Source organism: Scyliorhinus torazame, chromosome 3 (genome assembly GCF_047496885.1).
Source record: "Scyliorhinus torazame isolate Kashiwa2021f chromosome 3, sScyTor2.1, whole genome shotgun sequence".
NCBI classification, from domain to species: Eukaryota; Metazoa; Chordata; class Chondrichthyes; order Carcharhiniformes; family Scyliorhinidae; genus Scyliorhinus; species Scyliorhinus torazame.
Window position 1 is genome coordinate 303099561 of NC_092709.1, and position 18469 is coordinate 303118029.

At 46.7% G+C, this 18469-nt stretch overlaps 1 protein-coding gene across 2 annotated transcripts in view; it reads left to right on the forward strand.

Annotated features, from left to right (window-relative positions):
* Positions 1-17895, forward strand: part of st8sia5 (ST8 alpha-N-acetyl-neuraminide alpha-2,8-sialyltransferase 5) — a 132670-nt gene extending 114775 nt beyond the window's left edge. For both annotated transcript variants that reach the window (XM_072497472.1, XM_072497473.1), the window contains 2 exons: positions 1995-2087; positions 8668-17895. In XM_072497472.1, the coding sequence (XP_072353573.1) occupies positions 1995-2087; positions 8668-9130 (556 nt within the window). In that variant the 3' untranslated portion in view covers positions 9131-17895. The remainder of the gene's footprint in view (positions 1-1994; positions 2088-8667) is intronic.
* Positions 17896-18469: the final 574 nt, after the last annotated feature.

Consider the following 18469-nt stretch of genomic DNA (forward strand, 5'->3'; position numbering starts at 1 on the left):
GGCGAGAGTGTGAAGGCTGTCTTTTTTCACTCAAGCTGGTGAAAAGGCAGGAAGGAAGGGGAGGGGTTGTGTGAGCAAGGTAGTACATCCTTTGGGGGGTGCCCTGTGTGTATTGAGGGCACCCCTAAGAATGTACCCCTCCCTCACTTTGTGCCTCCCCGTCTGGTCTCTTGCTTCTCTCCCAAGGATGCCTGACACCTCCCTGCCCTAAGAGCCCCTGACTTAACTGAATCTGGTCGCTAAGATCTTCTTCCTGGGATTCTGTGCAGTCCCAGCAGCACCCACTACGGAATTCTTGGCTGGCAGCTCTTCTTTTCACTGAGGGGAAGTCCAATTCTTGTAAGGCCTCCGGTAGCTTTTTACCACTGTGGGACAGCTTTATTTAAAGTCAGTTGGTTTGGGACTGACTTTTCTTCCAGGTTGCAGGGGAGCAGTATTCCCTGTAAAATCCACACTTTAGAATCGTAAAATCTTACATCATGGAAGCAGGCCAACTACAAGTCCAGGTCATTTATATATAACAGGTAAAGCAATGATCCCAATGTTGGGCGCTGAGGGAACTTGCAAGGGAATTTCTCTGAGTCCATAGTCAATGGTTCAAGTAAGTGGACAGGAACAGTTGCAAACCCTTCGACACACCAATCTGATCCTGCCCCACCACCAGACACCAGCCTTTAGACTTTGTCGGTCCATCTCCAGCCAGCGATTCCATGGTCTCAGGAAACCATTGGCAGTCAGCAGCTTGTTGTCTTTCTCCAGACCAAAGGCCAGGTAAGTACAAGTGATCGATCTTATATGTCCATCTCCAACTTGGTGCATTGCTTAAAGTGACTCTGCCGGCTCCATGTAGTTTAGAGGAGGATTTACAACTTGCACTATGAAGCGAGCTTGCCTCACTGCTGAACAAATGGCACAGAGACCTGTCCCCTGAGCCAAACCTGCCAGCCCAATGGCCATAGAACCATGGAATTCCTACAGTGCAGAAGGAGGCCATTCAGCCCATCGAGTCTGCACCGAACCTCTGAAAGAGCACTATACCTGGGCAGACTGCCCCGCCCTATCCCTGTAACTCAATAACCCCACCTAACCTACACAACTTTGAACCCTAAGGGGCAATTTAGCATGGCCAATCCACCTAACCTGTACATTTTTGGACTGTGCGAGGAAACTGGAGCACCCGGAGGAAACCCACGCAGACATGGGGAGAACTTACAAACTCCACACAGGCAGTCACCCAAGGGTGGAATTGAACCAGGGTCCCTGGAGCTGTGAGGCAGCAGTGCTAAACAGTGTGCCATTGTGCCGCACTCTGCCACGTGTCCTTCCATTTTGGGAAAGTACAAGAGTAAAACAAACCGGGAAATATCTTAATGTTTTCTCTTCACACGAACAGACTGAGAAAATAACAATTTTAAAAGAATGATGGAAAAATAGTGAAATGCTCACAATGGACCTTAAACATGACATAGGGTAATTTACCCTGCCTCTCCTCACAGGGACATGTCACATACCCCTATGGGTGTGGGTACCACAATTTGGGAACTACTGTTATTACATTAACTCTCATCAGGGCTGTAGCAGTGCAAGCTCCACACTTCCTTACATAAAACGTTAGCATGGTCAGTGCAGTGTAACTTTCTCAGACATAGCTATGTTTGCTGCAACTGAGAATATCCTCATCTGAAAGCAGTGACTCATACAGGATGTGCTTCCTAGGATTGGCAGAGAAATTGATAGGAGGCTGAAATCTGATCAAGGAATGTAAATGGTTTATGGACAGAGTTATTACAGTCGAGACACTTTATCCTTTATGAACAGAGTGCAGAAAGATTTGCACCATCCTTACTATAAAGGGAAACAATGCCTCTTTAGTGTTCAGCAAACCTCACTGCCATGTGGGCCACTGAACCTTTGAGTCGAAGTTTACATGTCAAAAAGAGTGTGAGAATAACTCCGCTGTTATCTACTTATCTTACTGTTGACTCTTGTGTTAGGTGTAATTTGCCACCAATCTCTGAAAAATATATCGTGGACGTTGGACTGAAGACTGATATTGTGACGATAAATCCAAGTATTGTAATTGAGAGGTGAGTTTTTTCACTTTAGCCATCCATTAAAATACAACAAGACGGGCGTCATTCTCCGCCGGCGGGAGTCTCCGTTTTGCCGGCGCCCGGGGGTTTCCCGATGGCGTGGGGCTGCCCCACAATGGGAAACCCCATTGACCGGCCGGTGTTACGGAGACTCCCGCCGGCCGGTCGGAGCAGAAATGTGGCGGGGCGGGTAGGAGAATTTCGCCCATGATCTTTAATGGTATTTCAGGCTCCTCCCATTGATACCTCAAAATTGCCCAGGAACCATGACCTGATCTCAATTTGCTTCTGAAAGATAGGCCTGGGAACGATTCAGCAATTGCGTTACGCCAGACGCAGATCGGGGAGTGCCGGGTGAATCGCAGGAGAGTTCAAAATCGAGATTCGCGACGGGCGTGAACCATTTTCTGTGCTCCAGTGTCAGCACCATAGAGGAAATTGAATTTCAGGATAGAAGTGCCAGCAGAATTCTGCCCTGGAAGAGTTTGGTAAGACTGACAGGATGATGCTGGTACGGAACTTGAGACCGAGGCGGAGGCTCAATACAATGAGACCCACGTTGCCACCTGTACTGTCATTGAGCGGTGCCCAGGTTGCTCAAAATGCGGTTCAGATGCCTTGACCGTTCTGCTGGTCCTGCAGACAGCCCCCAGAGGGGCTCCCGCTTTCTGGTGGTCTGCTCCACAATCTCGCACAACAACGGGGCGGCAAGTTGGAGGAGGAGGAGGAGCAGGAGGAGGCAAAGGGGCATGCGGTCTCCCCCTTTGAGGAGAATGAGGCGGTCCAGGAAGGGCTGAAGGACGAGCCCAAGGGGTAGCTGGAGGATGGAGGACAGATGGCAGCGAGGGTCCCTCATGCCAGGAGGCCCTCATCATCTCCAGATTCTCCTCGGATGAGGCTGTGTCTGTCAGCTCAACCGCTCTCCCGATTTCCCTATCACCCCCAATCTTCCCCGCCCTCTCTCCCCATTTCTTTCCCTCCCCCCATTCACCCTTCTCAAACCTCTGCCCACAAATTTCCCTCCCCCATTCCACTGTCCACCCCATTCCCGCACCCCTCCCCCCCCGATCACACTGCCCCTTCCCCAACCACCCAGTTCCCCCCTCCAAGTGTCTGTGCAACATCACTCTCATGCCCTCTCTTTGGGTCTGTGTAACATATTCTGTGCCTGTAGCCTTTGGGACTCCTCCAAATGGCCTTGCAATTGCTGGAAGGTCACTGACACCCCTCTGAATCTCACAGCTGTGTCTTAACATCTGCATCAGCTCTGGGCGAACCTTACCCACAGGCTCAGCATCTGGCTGGGACCCAGCTGTGTCCTGGGATCCAGCAGACCGCAGACTGCTGTCTCCTTTAGATGTTCCTGCCTCCACCAGATACATCAGCAACAGTGTGGTGCTCACCAGATTGTGCCACCGAAGCCTGTCCACTAATGTCATCCACTGAGGTGTGTGTCTCTGCATTGGTGGAAAGTGCGGATGACAGCGGTGACACCTCACCGGTGGTCTCCTCGGAGGCCTCCTCCGAGGTGTTCTCCTGGGTGGCGGGTGGAACCACTCCGGATGGCCCAGCTTCATCAGATGGACATCCTGCGAGGCAATGGATATGTAGTCAGTGAGAGGGAAGGATCATTCTGTCTGACATGAGACAGGTCACCTGGGTGAATGGGCAGTGGATCCTCACCTCTCTGGTATAGGCCAACCTCGCTGTCAAAGACTGCTGTCTCCTGGGGCAGCCTCACGATTTCCAGGGCCTGTTCCTCATAGGGGGTGAGGATTCGAGTCTCTGGGATTCCTCCCCCCATCTTGGCTCTTTCCCATTTATTATGGGCTATCTTCTCCTGTGGGACTAAGAGAGGGTATTGTGAGCCTCACACTTGATGGGGCAGGGGGGTCTATAGCAGGTGCCATGTGTGGGCTCCGCTCCTGGATATGAACATAGAACATTACAGCGCAGTACAGGCCCTTCGGCCCTCGATGTTGTGGCGACCTGTGAAACCACTCTAAAGCCCATCTACACTATTCCCTTATTGTCCATATGTCTATCCAATGACCATTTGAATGTCCTGAGTGTTGGCGAGTCCACTACTGTTGCAGGCAGGGCATTCCACACCCTTACTACTCTCTGAGTAAAGAACCTACCTCTGACATCTGTCTTATATCTATCTCCCCTCAATTTAAAGGTATGTCCCCTCGTGTTAGACATCACCATCCGAGGAAAAAGGCTCTCACTGTCCACCCTATCCAATCCTCTGATCATCTTGTATGCCTCAATTAAGTCACCTCTTAACCTTCTTCTCTTTAACGAAAACAGCCTCAAGTCCCTCAGCCTTTCCTCATAAGATCTTCCCTCCATACCAGGCAACATTCTGGTAAATCTCTTCTGCACCCTTTCCAATGCTTCCACATCCTTCCTATAATGCGGCGACCAAAATTGCACACAATTGCACACAATACTCCAAATGTGGCCGCACCAGAGTGTTGTATAGCTGCAACATGACTTCTTGGCTCCGAAACTCAATCCCTCTACCAATAAAAGTTAACACACCGTATGCCTTCTTAACAACCCTCTCAACCTGGGTGGCAACTTTCAGGGATCTATGTACATGGACACCGAGATCTCTCTGCTCATCCACACTGCCAAGAATCTTACCATTAGCCCAGTGCTCAGTCTTCCTGTTATTCCTTCCAAAATGAATCACCTCACACTTTTCTGCATTAAACTCCATTTGCCACCTCTCAGCCCAGCGCTGCAGCTTATCTATGTCCCTCTGTAACTTGTAACATCCTTCCGCACTGTCCACAACTCCACCGACTTTAGTGTCATCTGCAAATTTACTCACCCATCCTTCTACGCCCTCCTCCAGGTCATTTATAAAAATGACAAACAGCAGTGGCCCCAAAACAGATCCTTGTTCAGACTCCAGTCTGAACATTTCCCATCAACCACCACCCTTTGTCTTCTTCCAGCTAGCCAATTTCTGATCCAAACTGCTAAATCACCATGAATCCCATGCCTCCGTATTTTCTGCAGTAGCCTACCATGCGCAACCTTATCAAACGCTTTACTGAAATCCATATACACCACATCAACTGCTTTACCCTCATCCACCTGTTTGGTCATCTTCTCAAAGAACTCTATAAGGTTTGTGAGGCATGACCTACCCTTCACAAAACCGTGTTGACTATCTCTAATCAAATTATTCCTTTCCAGATGATTATACATCCTATCTCTTATAAACCTTTCCAAGAGTTTTCCCACAACAGAGGTAAGGCTCACTGGTCTATAGTTACCGGGGTTGTCTCTACTCCCCTTCTTGAACAAGGGGACAACATTTGCTATCCTCCAGTCTTCTGGCACTATTCCTGTCGACAAAGATGACTTAAAGATCACTAAAATAAACGTAATCGAATTGTGGTCACTATCACCAAAGTGCTCACCTACCTCCAAATCTAACACCTGTCCTGGTTCATTACCCAGTACCAAATCCAATATGGCCTCGCCTCTCCTTGGCCTATCTGTGTAGGGACACCCTCCTGCACACATTGGACAAAAACGGACCCATCTAATGTACTCGAACTATAGCGTTTCCAGTCAATATTTGGAAAGTTAAAGTCCCCATAACAACTACCCTGTTGCTTTCGCTCCTATCCAGAATCATCTTTGCAATCCTCTCCTCTACATCTCTGGAACTTTTCGGAGGCCTAGAGAAAACCCCTAACAGGGTGACCTCTCCTTTCCTAACCTCAGCCCATACTACCTCAGCAGACGAGTCCTCATCAAACGTCCTTTCTGCCACCGTAATACTGTCCTTGACTAACAATGCCACCCCTCCCCCTCTTTTACCACCTTCCCTGAGCTTACTGAAATATCTAAATCCCGGCACCTGCAACAACCATTCCTGTCCCTGCTCGATCCATGTCTCCGAAATGGCCACAACATCGAAGTCCCAGGTACCAACCCATGCCGCAAGTTCACCCACCTTATTCCGGATGCTCCAGGCATTGAAGAAGACACACTTTAAACCACCTTCCTGCCTGCCGGTACACTCCTACAACTTTGATACCCTACTCATGACCTCACTACTCTCAACCTCCTGTATACTGGAGCTACAATTCAGGTTCCCAAGCTCCTGCTGAACTAGTTTAAACCCTCCCGAAGAGCATTAGCAAATTTCCCCCCCAGAATATTGGTACCCCTCTGGTCCAGGTGCAGACCATCCCGTTTGTAGAGGTCCCACCGACCCCAGAATGAGCCCCAATTATCCAGAAATCTGAAACCCTCCCTCCTGAACCATCCCTGTAGCCACGTGTTCAACTCCTCTCTCTCCCTATTCTTCGTCTCGCTATCACGTGGCACGGGTAACAACCCAGAGATAATAACTCTGTTTGTCCTAGATCTAAGTTTCCACCCTAGCTCCCTGAATTCCTGCCTTACATCCCCATCCCTTTTCCTACCTATGTCGTTGGTACCTATGTGGACCACGACTTGGGGCTGCTCCCCCTCCCCCTTAAGGAATCCGAAAACACGATCTGAGCCATCACGCACCCTGGCACCTGGGAGGCAACACACCAACCGTGAGTCTCTCTCGTTCCCACAGAATCTCCTATCTATCCCCCTAACTATGGAGCCTCCAATGACTAATGCTCTACTCCTCTCCCCCCCTTCCCTTCTGAGCAACAGGGACAGACTCTGTGCCAAGACCTGTACCCCATGGCTTAACCCTGGTAAGTCCCCCCCCCCCCCAACAGTATCCAAAGCGGTATACTTGTTACTAAGGGTAACGGCCACAGGGGATCCCTGTACTGACTGCTTCCTCCCAGCCCCTCTCACCGTCACCCATCTATCTTTATTCTTTGGAGTAACTACATCCCAGAAGCTTCTATCTATGACCACCTCTGCCTCCCGAATGATCCGAAGTTCATCCAGCTCCAGCTCCAGTTCCCTAACGCGGTTTCTGAGGAGCTGGAGATGGGTGCACTTCCCACAGATGAAATCAGCAGGGACACTGACGGCGGCCCTCACCTCAAACATTCTGCAGGAGGAACATTGCACTACCTTCCCTGTCATCCCCTCTAGATAAAAAAAAGAAAGAAAGAGCTTACCTGTTATTCACTCCCCTTCTCAGCAAGCACTCACTCAGCAACCTCTGCGCCCCGCACGATAACACCTAAGGGAAAAATAAATAAAAACTACTTACCAGTCCCCAGCCAATCCCTTACCTGCAGGCTGTGACGTCACGGTTCAACTTTCCACTTCTACCTGTTGTCGAGCCTTCCTCTTGATCCTTACAGCGGTTGGTTTTTTTTGGTTAGAGGAGGGGGTAGGGAGGGAAACACTGACAAAGTCACTTGACAAGAGCTCCTCCACAAACCACCTCGAAGTTAGGGTGATCACACAGATGTATGCAAATGTCCCCTGCAACGGCCAATCAGCAGCTCCGCTCTACTGCCCTCTGCTGGATGCTTGTCTTCACTTGAACAGCTAGGGTCTCTTGTTCAGGTACGCCTCCAAGTTAGGGTGAGCACACGGACGTATGCAAATTTCCCCTGCAACGGCCAATCAGCAGCTCTGCTCTTCTGCCCTCTGCTGGATGCTTGTCTTCACTTGAACAGCTAGGGTCTCTTGTTCAGGTACGCCTCCAAGTTAGGGTGAGCACACGGACGTATGCAAATTTCCCCTGCAACGGCCAATCAGCAGCTCCGGTCTACTGCCCTCTGCTGGATGAAGGGCATGTGCTGGTGGGTGCCATGGGGTACTGAGGAACAAACACGAAGATCAGATGTGGGGAGGGTGTGAGGTGTCAGCCAGTCGATTGGGGGCGGAGGAGCGGGGGTTTGGAGAATCTGAGGGGCGGCAGGGAGAATTGGTGCCAGGTGATAGGTGATAACCTACCCTTGCAGCTCGTTGGAGGTCATTTGTCTTCTTCTGACATTGGACGGTGGTCCTCATGGTCAAGCTGTCCGCACTGACAGCTGTTGCCGCTGTCTCTCAGGCGGCATTGCTGACTCTGCTGACTGTCCTCCGACTCCCAGACAGCATCGAGAAGCCTTGGCATCCCCAAATCGCGGAGCAGGTCTGCTCGCTGCCATGCTTGTGTGTTGATTGGGAGCGAGTGGCGAGGGAGCGTTTAAAAGAAATTCCCCCTTGTTAGAGCCGTGAAGGTGAGGCGCGGGTCGGGCGAATCAAACAGCGAAGGAACCAGTAAGGTCGAGAATCTCGTGAGGGCTCATTTTTGGCACTGAGTTCCGTTGATTACGGGCTGCGATCTCGGCAATGCAACCGTCGCGAAATACCCCGGCAAACGCGCACAAAACCGGACTTTAACTTTGGTCCACTGAATCGTGCTCGGGCAGCCCTGATCAAAATGGTTGAGCTATGCTGGAAACAGAAAGTGGCACAGCGCCATTTTCAGACTGGTTCTGTGAGATTCCCAGCGGGCTCCTGTGGTAGAGGTTGTTTTACTGCGTATTGTGCTTTTGCTGCACTTGACGTGGGAGAGCAGGAGATATTAAGAGATATTTTAAAATAACTTTTTTTTTAAATGATAAAGGCTCAGTGCTTTTACTTTTAGATTCCAAAAGCTGGAGAAGTGGAGGAGGCCATTTTATGATGTCCTGCAAGCTTATGAAAATGCATCTGTGGTTATGCCAGCTTTTTACAATACCCGCAACACGGACGTTTCATTCAGGGTCAAGTATGTCCTGGACGATTTTGAGTCTCAACAATCTATGTTCTACTTCCACCCACGATACCTGGAGAATGTCTCCCGTTTCTGGATGAGACAAGGGCTCAGAGCCAAACGATTGAGTAGTGGCCTGATGTTGGTGACAGCTGCCATGGAGCTGTGTGAAGAGGTTCATCTCTATGGTTTCTGGGCATTTTCAATGGACCCTTCAGGATTGTACATCACCCACCATTACTATGACAATGTTAAACCTCGACCTGGTTTCCACAAGATGACTTCTGAGATCTTCAACTTCCTTCACATGCACAGTAAGGGTATTCTTCAGGTTCACACCAAGGTTTGTAGCTGATGTCCAACGGGCTTCAACCCGCTAAGGTGAACCTACTTATGAATTCAGATTAGGTAGACCAAATTTTACCCAGTGCACATTGTGGATCTTCATTGAACAGACATCCTTTCACATTAATGGTTACATAAGTACGTGATAAGTAGAGTAGTTATGCTATCACTGTGATCAAATATACAAAGTTCACAGGCCTCCCCCCCAAAAAAAATAGCTGGGTTTGGGTTCTGCGGGATTTTAAATGTTAATACTTTGACACAAGGTTGTTTGCGATAAGTCATTGTTTTGAAGGGTTGTTTTTCCAGCCACTTGGTTCTCTTCTGAACTCAAGAAAACCTCCCAAAATTGACGATTTAATTTAATTGTGGATTAAAAAAAATATTTTAAAGACTCACTCGATGAGCTTGCCTGAAGTTTTATATGATTTCCCTGAGAGGAATAGGAGGAAGCCATTTGGGCCCTTCAAGTCTGTTCCTCCAATCAATGAGATTGGGGCTGATCTGTGATCCAGCTTCATTTACCCACACTTGCCCCGTATGGGCCTCTTAATACTTTGGTTAACGGAAATCTATCCATCTCAGGTTTAAAATTGACAGTTAATTGCCCAACAATTGCTGTTTGAGGAAGGGAGTTCCAAACCTTTACCATCGTTTATATGTAGAAATGTTTCCAGACTGCAAAGGTTTGGCTCTAATTTTAAGATTCTGTCTTCTGGTCCCAGCAAAAATATCTACCCATAATATCTTGACAACTTCAATCAAATTATTCTTCACTGTCTCAATTTCATCATTAGTTTGTGTAACCTGTCTCGATTCAACCCAGATTTCATTCTGTAAATCTGCATTGCATTCTCTCCAACCATATTTTGTCTCTTTATCCTATTATAGCCCTAGCTAGCCAAAATCTACAATAATAATAATCGCTTATTGTCACAAGTAGGCTTCAATGAAGTTACTGTGAAAAGTCCCTAGTCGCCACATTCCGGCGCCTGTTCGGGGAGGCCGGTACGGGAATTGAACCCGCGCTGCTGGTCTTGTTCTACATTACAGGCCAGCTGTTTAGTGTTTAGCCCACTGTGCTAAGCCAGCCCCAGCAAAATCAGATTTAAAACAAACAAAGAAGTCATTCAGTAAAATGTGTATCTCTGCTTCATTGTGTTAGTTCAACACTATTACATTACGCAGCCCTTCCTTAAGGGTTTCCCTGCCTGTTTGATGCTCTGTAACTTCAAAACTGCAACAAAAAAAATGTTTAAGAACATTGAGGGAGCTTCAGGCCAATCCACATTCAACAATCTGCTCTGAAAACTCTGCTCATGTCTTGACAGCTGTGACAAGCTGCAAAAAGTTGTATTACAGCAGTTAAAGCAATCCACGACATTCTAAAACAATCAATAACATTCTAAATAAAATAACCCATAATATTCTAAAGAAAAGTTCCAATGTTGATGGATCCTTTAAAAATGAATCAATTCTTCCTTAGACTATACCCTGTCTGCGCACCAAGTTTGTTGAAATCTGTCCATTACTTTTTGAAATATGACAAACTAACAGGGGCACAAACATTACTTCTGTCCACCATGAGTGGCAGAGATAATTATTAATCAAGCTATCATCCACTGCTTTTTGTTGAAGAGAGCTCCACAATTGAACCACAGTTTGAAAGGCCTGGCTCTGATTTTAAGGTTATTCTCCTTGTCTTAATCTCCTCCAGCAGTGGGAAATGTTCCCCTCTATCTATCCTATCGATTCCTTTCAAAATTTTGAAACTCAGTCAAATCAGTCTCCACCCTTCTGCCCAAGAGATGACTACAAGCTTAGTTTTTATGTATTCTGTCCTCATAATCGAACCCTTGGGGTCCTGGTGACATTCTAGTGAATTTGCACTGCTTTCTTTCCAAGTCCAGTATATCCTTTCTAAGGTGCAACGCCCAGAACTGTTACCTTGTACTCTAGATGTTGTGTGACTAGCGCTTTGAATAGCTCCAGCTAAACATTCTAACCCTCTACTTGTACAAGCAAACATTCCAACAGCCGTTTTTACGTAACTGTCGTCGAGATTATTGTTGCCTGTGGATATGGCCCCCCACAACTCTTTAGACTTCCACTGCTCCTAGTTTTTCCACCATTTAAAAAATACTTTGATCCATCCTTTTTTAGTCCCGAATGTATGACCCCATAGTATCCTGCATTGGGATCCACTGCCACGGTTTTGTTCACTCAATATGTCTCTGTAGCCGTATGCTCCTGTTTGCACTATTATTCTGTGTCACAAGAAAACGTGGATATATGGCTCTCTATTGTGCGATCTAAATCAGTAATAAATGTAGTGAATAGGCTGTGGCTCAGACTCTTATGCAGCACCACTATTCACTTCCTTATGATTTGAGCATGTATCCATTATCCCTACGCTGTCTGCTATTGCCTAAATAATCTAACCAGGGCAATAATTTGCCTTCAGTTTCATGAGCTTTAATTTCAGCCAACGGTCTCTTATGTGGGAGATTACTGAATGCTTCTGGAAGCCCTCACAAACCACAGCCATAGAAATCCCCTACGACTTGGGTTACCTCCTCAAAGAAATTCTGTCAGGTATTTTGGGCACCACTTACCTACTGGCTCGCTGTAATCAATTCACATTCCTCAAAGTCTTGGAGGAGGATTAGGGTGAGTTTTATTTTGGAGATTTATTCGTGGTTGATTACCTTCCTTCTATATTGTGGCGTTGAGCAGACTCCAGTCTCATTTTGTACAGCAGTGGCCCACTTAAACACATGGTACATTCCGAGCTCATGGTACATAAGTGCTTTACAGTTTATTCACCAAGGATTTCAGAATCTGTGTTGGGTTCGACAGACATAAAAGGACTGAGATATTCCATCTGAGCCAGTGCTGACTGGCATTCTAATATTCAGCTGAGTATTTCTGAAATACGTTGGACAGTAATCAAAGGAAACTGGCTTGGCACCTTTACTTGATAATGCCATTCATAATTAGTGGCACCATAACCGTTTTGTTCATTCTGATCAAAGAGCCATACTAGCACTTGGACAGAAATCAAATTGTCTTTCACTGGTCAAGGCTGAGGACACTTATGGGAGAATAAGCAGCTGGATCTTCACCACATCACAACAATATCAGACTCGCCTCAGAGGGATGGGCATTGTGAATAGAGTGTGATCAGTTGGCAGAGAGTATGGGTCGATAATTGGGCAAAGAATCACTTAGATCCTTATAGGCCACAATCCTGGAATGGTTTTTTTCCCGAGCACTTCAGTATGTTTAAAGCCAGATATTTAGAACAGATCAGAAACAGTTGGAATCTCCGAGACAGGCTGGAAGTGCCAGAGGCAGCAATGACTCTCGTTCAACCAGGATAAACCGAGTGGCAACACAATCACCAAGCTCCATGCTTTATGCTGCCAATGTCCTGTAAAGCACAATTTTGCTTTACAATTATAAGTTAAGGTGTAATGCTTTTCATTTTTTTGCGTATTCTGACCTGTGTAATTTGAGAGAGTGTTGTAAATGAACTCACCATTACTGTTAAAAAGTGTTTGTTGTATAGTTTTAGTCTTCAAGAGCAGTTTCATCATCAGAACCCTTTTTCAAGGGTAAACAATTACAAGATTAAAAATGATATCCAAGCTCATGACACCCAGCTGCCATTTACTCTTGTGCTTCGAAACTGTTAGCTGATAACACTCGCCCTTTTTCTGTCATTACCTCAAACCTCAATGGACTTGTCTTCTCCATCTGGTCCATTGATTTACTCCTGGTGTATCTTCTGATCACTCAACCAGCTCTCTCCTAAATGCACTTAAGCCATCTCGGGAAGGGCAATAAATTCTCAGCATTTTCCGTATTGACTTTTTAAAAACGTTATATCTTGATGCCATTAGTCAACTTTCAAAAATATGTTGACAATATTCAGGTTTAACCCTGTTACATTAACCTCTGATTGTACTGACTGCCTGTCTGACACCAAACCCCCGACCACTTCCATCCAGAAGGACAAGGGCGGCAGATAGTTGGGAATACCATCACCTAGAAGTTCCGCTCCAAGTCACTCACCATCCTGACTTGGAAATATATTGTTGTTTCTTCACTGTCTCTGGATCAAAATCCTGGAACTCCCTCCCTAACATGCCATGGGTGTACCTACACCACATTCTCAAGGGCAATTAGGGGCAGGCAATAAATGGTGACCAGCCAGCAATGCTCATATCCCTTGAATGAATTTTTAAAAAAAAGTTCACGGATGAGCCAGAACTTTACAAAAGACTGTGGTCATCTATTTAGTCCTCTCTACGTCAGGCTCTGCCTTTCCCTATGTTTCTGAATGTTCATTCAGATTCACCCCAATTCCTTGCAACTTTGGTGCCTAGATTGACCTGAACTGCCTACTTTTACATCTGAAATAGCACCCCTGCGCTTTCAACCCTCCCCCTCCTTCACCCACCACCCCACAACTGCTGCATCATTTACTCCTTTGAAACCCCTATTTGTGCATTTATTACCTTCACACTTACCTGTCGTGATTTCCTCTCCATGAGCCTTCCAAACTCCACCCTCTATAAACCCAAGTCATTGACATCCTAGCTGGCCGAATTCTGTGCTGGTAAGGTCCTACTCATTTATCATCCATGCTGATTGAGTCAGTTTACCAATATCTTTAACCTCGAGTTCGCAAGCATTCTCACCCTCTTTCCCCAGTGTTCAATTATACATTTCTGAGACCTGGTCTTCCACCACCAGTGCACTACCGCCTCTCTCCAAGGTGTACTCAATAGCACAAGCTATGCCATATTGCTCTCAGACATCTGAACTTTCTCTATGAACCTTCTTGGTATTTCGAAACAACTTACTTGAAACCTGTCATATTAACTGCACCTCTGGCCACTCTTATAATATGTCTGCTCAGGTCTGACACCTGCCCCAAAACTGTGACGCACCGTGTGACATTTTGCCATGTTAAAAATGTAATTTAAGTGCAGTTCTTGGTTGTTGATCTTTTGGTGCAGACTGTTAGAACTCAAATGCCTGGCATAAGGGAATGATGGGACATGGGTTCGTGTCCAGTATTACCAATACCCTGAGTTCCTGATTTTGGTTGAGATTCTGAATGAAGGCCAGGCATTTCCCCACAAAGAGGGAATGAAAATTGAAGAATGTGCTGCCATCGTCATGGTTTTAATTATTATGTGGCCTGTTAGATCCTGAAGAAAGAAAGAGTTAATCAGTGAAAAGGATAGAGAAGAACAACTCTCCCAGAATTATTTCATTTAACATTTGCGTTTTAGCCAGTCAAGTGTTTGACAGATTCAGAAACTGATCATCCTGCTTGAGCTTCCAAATCAAACCACTTTTTGACTGGAAACCTATCTGGACCAGCCACATAAATACTGTGCTACAATAAGTCAGAAGAGTCGCCTCCAGACTCCCCATAGCCTCTTCATCTTCTCCATGGCACAAGACAGCAGTATGAAGAAATACTATTGCTCAATTGAATGCAGCTCCAAAAACTCTCAGACTTGATACCATCCAAACCAAAGCAGCTCATATAATTGTCTCTCCATCCACCAGCTTAAACATTCACTTCCTCCAGCATGGGTGTGTTGTGTCTGCACTGTGTACCATTTACAATATGCACTGCTTCAATAGTAATAATCTTTATTATCACAAGTAGGCTTACATTAACACTGCAATGACGTTACAGTGAAAATTATGTGGCTGGGTCAAAATCCTTACACTGCCTCCCTAAAGAACTGGGGGAGTACCTTCAGCAGATGGACTGCAGCAGCCCAGGAAAGGAGATCACCGCCTCCAATAGATGCTGGCATAACCAATAACACCCACATCCATGAAAAAAATTAAAAACAAACTCCACTTAAGTTTGGTAAGCTAAGGCACAGGTTGGAAGAGATAATGGAGCAGGAACCACCATCTGTGCATGATATGTTGCATAAAACCACACAGCAACTAACACAGATAGTAAGCAAATATTCTGTGGCTTCTGTTGGTGCATTGGTCTGCACGTTTATTTGGGGATATAAGCCCCTCTGACACTACCCTGGCATCAGGCTGGCCTGACAGTGGCATCAAGTTGGCACTACCTGGGCATGACCCCCCCCCCCCCCAGCACTGCACTCATCTGAGCTCCCACGGGAGTACTGCTCGCCAGGTGCACGCGTCTGGAGACCAGCCATGTGTCATGCCATTCTGATAGCACGCCATTGTAGATGGATTTTATTGACGTTGGGGATGGGGTTGATTCCAGCATTAGGGTTTGATACTGATCTGTAAATTTATTATAATGAGGTTCCTGACGTTCAAACATCGGGAATTGTGGCCTCTCACTGTGGGGGAAAAAACAATTGTATTGTGGCCGTCACATTTGGAGTGTTGTAGAATTTCCTGAAACAAATTTGTATCATATCACCAACTTCCATCACCAAATATTTCACCTTGGAGCCATATTAGCCCCAAAAGCGTGCCATTACCCTCCTTCACCCTTCCAGGGCACTCAAAGAGGTGATAGGCAACTTCCCAGCATTGGTTTGAACTCTTTCTGTGACAGCAGGTACCTGGAGCTCCTCAACACTGCCACAACTCACCATAAAATGTGTGAGTGTATTGCACGAACTTGCTAACCCATGGCAAGACATATCCCATTAAATGCTGCTTACAGAGGAAAGCAATGGCACTTTGGCAAGAGCTGCTCACTTCACTGCCACCTCATCATAGTAGCCACCAAATATATGAAAACATGTTCTCAGCCTTGCCTTACAAATAAACAGCCTCCAGCAGTTGCCACCCACATTTTGAAACGGCAATACAATAGATATTAGTGTGCGGTAAGGCATACAAGGTGCCAGTATTTTAATGTCCTTGTGTCCAGGTTCTGTGCCATATACCTGGTTTGATCATTACTAACTGTTTAATGCAGACAGTCGCCTGGATTCTCCATCCTCGTCGCTGGTAACAGAGTCCCCAATGCGTTGGAGAGTAGGAAAATCAGGATCGGCGCCGGGCACCGATCCGATTAAGATGCTCCGGCCCTTCGATGGCAGCGGGGTCGGGGTTTGCGCCGGCACGCCAGAGGGAGGATGTAAATGGGTGCAAACGGCGACCCGATAAATTTGCATCGTGTGGAACAATGAATTGGTTCCTGATTTTAACTCCCAGGGGGAACATGAATTGGTAGCAATTCTCCTCTACGGGAAAAAAAGAGGCTTTTGCAGACATGTGCCTGCATTGAGCTCATTCCCACTTGGAGCAATCAGTGACAGGCCAGTGAATTATAACAGTGATGTTATTAATTCACAGCTTTTTACTCCAATTCACAGTAAGAACTAACAAAACTTTTACAGTGTCTTATTGGGGCGACTTCATCATAAAATGTTGTTTCCTAGCTGCATCTTGTTCAACAGATGGAATTTAATGCCTCTCCCCACCCCTCACCCCCAAGGAGGGTTCAGGGGTTTGGGACCCTCACCCCTTTCACACTCCCGATCAAATTCCGGGTGGGAAATATGATGGTCAGCCTTCCCATCCTGGTGCCTTTTGTTGATACTTATTGACTACTTAAGGACCTCATCCTGTTGTAATTATTTTCAACCTGTTGGGTTTGCTTGTGGCCTTGTGGGGGAATGGTGAAGGGTCCTCATTCACAGACAAGATTGGAACCCAGCATTGGAAAGTGGAGACACACTGAAAGCCACCTTTGCTTCCAACCCCTCAATCCACCCCCATCCCCAGTGACACCCTCCCTGCGACCCCTAACCCACCCAAACTCACCTCCAGCTGGGGGTCCATCGGAGATCCTCAAGGTAGGCCCAAGTGTAATACTGGCAGTGGCCACTGGTGGTGCTACCAGTGCTGGACAGCTTCCGGCCTCTGTTCGGCCTGCGCTCTCAGAGACGCGATATTCTCAACTGGGAACTGTCGCTGTCCAGGTATGTGCCTGATTGCCACGTAATAGCGCTGGGCCTCCTGGAGAGAAGCGATGGGGTTTTCCAGTTGTTGGGCATGCCCCATCTGCTCAGCCATGTTGCCAACACCAATGTTTTTGGGGGATTGCTTGTAATAAAAACCTTTATTATTGTCACAAGTAGGCTTACATTAACACAGCAATGATGTTACTGTGAAAATCATCCGGTCGCCACATTCCGGCGCCTGTTCGGGTACACAGAGGGAGAATTCAGAATGTCCAAATCACCTAACAAGCACGTCTTTCATGACGTGTGGGGGGAAACCGGAGCACCCGGAGGAAAGCCACGCAGACACGGGGAGAACGTGCAGACTTTGCACAGACAGTGACCAAGCCGGGAATCGAACCTGGGACCCTGGGGCTGTGAAGCAACAGTGCTAACCACTGTGCTACCGAGCTGCCCACAGAGGGAGAGAGTCTTTCCCTTTGTGCTATATCACCAAATATGCTGATAGTTCGAAGGAGATAAACAATGACTGGTTCAAAGTGTAAACCGTATGATTTATATTGTTATGTTTCTTCACGTTTTATCTTTGAACAAGTAAATAGTCCTTGGAAGCGGTTACTTGGTGATTTACTCTTAGTTGTGGGGTGTTAAGCACTATTGCTCCTTCAGAATATCAACACATGAAATGACCTCCTCTGTGCTGTAAGTTTTTATGATTCAGTGAATGGATTTTATTCAAAAGTGTACCGATGGTGAATCCCTTCTCAGTTCATTGGAGAATATTGCCTTTAATAAATGAAATGACGGAACAAATAAATCTGTGATCTTTAAATCAGTTCTTTGTCTCTTTATTGTAAAATGAGGTCTGCGTACATGTTATTCACAACTGATCAGACTCCCAGGGCAGAAGCCTCCATTCCCAACACCAGTGGGAATAGTGGCGGGTCGGGGAGCAAAACGTAACATAAGGCCAAAAATCAGTTTACCGATGTTGGGAAATGTGTCTAGAATCTTGTTCTCCTGACTTCCGTACTGGCTTAAAGGCGGTCCAGTGTCCCATGGAGCTAGGCCGGGAATCCTGTTGGCATCTCATGAAAGCTCACTAAAGGCCGAACACGCCTTGTTCCCTTCCAAACTAAGCGCCCCGAAAGCGGGAATTTAGAAAATTCACTTTTATGACTGCACATAAGCAGCTGTGCCTAGTAAGGTGGATTTCTCCCTGGATTTTCAGGTCAGTAGATGCTGCTTTTGCCTTCCTTTCACATGGTGACTGAAGTGTTGGGTACTCTGATACACAGACGAACCAACACGGTTGCGAATGGTACAACGCAGTTTTATTTCAATGAACTATTAACATATTAAACTCTGGTATTCAGCACATGGTGAACCTCTGAGTGGCTGGCAAT